The 2,555-nt window shown below is 51.7% G+C and overlaps 1 protein-coding gene across 1 annotated transcript in view; it reads right to left on the minus strand.

The window, feature by feature from the left end:
* Positions 1-766: 766 nt before the first annotated feature.
* The window catches only part of LOC113210948 (apolipoprotein D), a 9,942-nt gene continuing 8,153 nt past the window's right edge, over positions 767-2,555 (minus strand). The window contains exons 2-5 of the mRNA XM_026429151.2: positions 2,301-2,424; positions 1,920-2,157; positions 1,651-1,802; positions 767-1,552 (exon numbers count right to left, since the gene is read on the minus strand). Coding sequence (XP_026284936.1) covers positions 1,229-1,552; positions 1,651-1,802; positions 1,920-2,157; positions 2,301-2,414 — 828 coding nt within the window. The 5' untranslated portion in view covers positions 2,415-2,424 and the 3' untranslated portion in view covers positions 767-1,228. The remainder of the gene's footprint in view (positions 1,553-1,650; positions 1,803-1,919; positions 2,158-2,300; positions 2,425-2,555) is intronic.

A 2,555-nucleotide genomic window follows, 5' to 3' on the forward strand; every position in this document is an offset into this window, starting at 1 on the left:
CCCCCCCCCACACACACACACTTGAGGAAGTTGCCCGATAAGAGGAACAAGAAGAAGGTAGCACTGAGCGTAGCGTAGCGCCGTCCCTAATAAACAAAGCAGAAGACGAGCGAGAGTCTAGCAGAGGTTAGGATGCGTGTCGTTAGATTTCAAGCAGTTTATGCATCCAGCACCTTTGTACCACCTATACCAAAGCTTTTTACGACAGTTGAGTCTTTATATCATTGAGTTAAAATTGTACCAATACAATATGTCCGTACACTAATAACCTAAACAACGACACCGGGACGGTTTAGAAGATTGTATAAACTTACTTTTCCGAAGCCAAACTTCGCAGGAGCACTTATTGAGACTATGTTGCTACGCCGGTCTAGTATGGATCCAATTTTTCTTTACAAATTCAACAAAACTTGATTTATGATCACACATCCACTCGCGATAAAACACAGTATGGTCGCCGGCGTCACCGGCGTTCTGCTTTGTTTAGGGACGGCGCTACGCCACGCCACCTCCTCAGTGCTACCTTCTTTTTGTTCCTCTTATTGGGCAACTTCCTGATACTGGGAGGAGGCTGATTTCCTCCTTCCACAGCCTGGCGGCCCGAGCGAGTAGGCAACCCCTCTTGCACGCGTGCATTCGGTACAGTCGATCACTACGAACGTGGGAGGAGAAGAATCCAGTTTGTACATTTTGCTCGTTTGCAACATGATACTTCCATACCAATGGTGTGTTAGGGCGGATTTAAATCAAAGTTTCCGAAAACTCGTGGCACAGGCAACACTTTATTTAAAAACGTTTTTTTTTTCTAGAGGCATCGTAGCTAGCAATTTCTTTTGATTCATTCTTTCACTCGTCTGCTCTTCTGCGGTTGAACTACGCACACACAGTCATATCTTTATAAAGCTATCACAGAGATTATTTTGTATTCGAACCCAACTGTCACAAGAAAATCAACAATCTTTCACCTTTGATATTTATCAAGTAAACAGCGCAATATGAAAGAAGGAATAACGGAGAGAAATATCCGTCCAGCGTAGTCAGAAGACAAATCGCTTTACAATTGCAGTCTCTGTAAATCTCCCCCACATGTTCCTCTGCGGGCGTAAGGCACTCGGTGAGTCAATACTTTGTTCAGGCTCTTTGGCTAATAAAAAAATGTTCATTCTCAAAGGAGAGGGGAGCGGTGATTGGAGGTCGAATCTCTCCCCCCATCATAGCGTCGGTACGCTCAGGGCAGCCACTCGGCGTCCTGGTCGCTGAAGCGGCCGTGGTTGTGGTCGTTGACCTGCACCTGCTCGCGCTGGTCCTCGGACACGGACTTCTCGCCGCGGACCGTGTGGTACAGCTTCTTGGCGCCGTCCGCGGCGTACTCGATGCCGTCGCCGATCTTCTCGCCGGCCTTGCGCACGACGCCGGCCGCGGACTGCGCCGTGAACGTGTCCTCGTCGATGTTGATGTCCACGCCCTCGGTCTTCTCCACGACGCAGCGGTCCTGGGAGATGATGGACAGGTCGAACGGGTCCACGCCCAGGGTGCTCATGCGGTTGCGAATCTGGGCGTAAAAAAAGAAACAAACGTTGAGACGGTCTTCCCCAAGGCCAACGCCGCCGTTGCACGAAGGCCTTAGATCATCTGGTCACGTTTTCTCACCTTATCGATGTACTGCTTGTCCAGGGTGCGTTTCCTGGCCAGGATCGAGACGGACTGGCGATTGGCGAAAGCCAGCCTCTGGCACGTGAAGATGGCGGCGTACGTGTCGTAGTCGGTCATGAACACGCGATACGAGGCACTGCCCGCGACACCTGGAGTCCGGGCAAGTTTGCACCGTTAGTTTCATATGCTAACGTTTTCTGTCATAAAATTGGAAAAATAAAAGGAAAAAAAAGAAACACAAGTTTGGCAATACTTGCAGCACGTACTGAGCGGGAACTGGACAGTCATGTTGGCGGCCGAGTCGGAGTCCGGGTTGACGCGCAGCAGGCCGCTGTAGCGGTACTTGTGGTCCACCGAGGTGAGCCCCAGCAGCAGGTGCTCGCTGATCTGCTCGACGCGGTAGTCGCCGGCGGCCCTCTCGGCCTCGCCCACGCGCGTGAAGTTGTACACGAGGCAGCGGCTGCCCGTCGACGTCTTCTGGATCACGTACCACTTGCCCAGGAACTGCAAACGGAAGAGACATGATAACCGACGCCCTTTTGGTTTTACTTCCCTGTCGGCTTGTTTAAAATAAAAAGAAGAAAAAAAAGGAAGATTAAAAAAAAAAAATGGTTGAGTTTTTGTGCATGAGGGAGAGGTTATCGTACCTTGTCCATCTCAAAGCCGGACATGGGCTCCACGTTGGGGCACGAGCCCAGGTGGTAGGAGTGCGCGGCCGCGCAGGCCAGCGCCGCCACGAGGACCAGCAGACTCTTCATCATGTCGTCGACTCTGAAACAGAGAGGAAGAGAGAATGCATCTTTAGCTGGGCAAGTGAAATAATCGGTCGACCGACGAAAATCGTCGGGCACCCCGCACGTCCCGACCGTGCACAACCCTTCTGCCGAGCCCCGCCACCCGCC

This window comes from Frankliniella occidentalis, unplaced genomic scaffold, assembly GCF_000697945.3.
Source record: "Frankliniella occidentalis isolate FOCC.00 unplaced genomic scaffold, Focc_3.1 Scaffold53, whole genome shotgun sequence".
NCBI classification, from domain to species: Eukaryota; Metazoa; Arthropoda; class Insecta; order Thysanoptera; family Thripidae; genus Frankliniella; species Frankliniella occidentalis.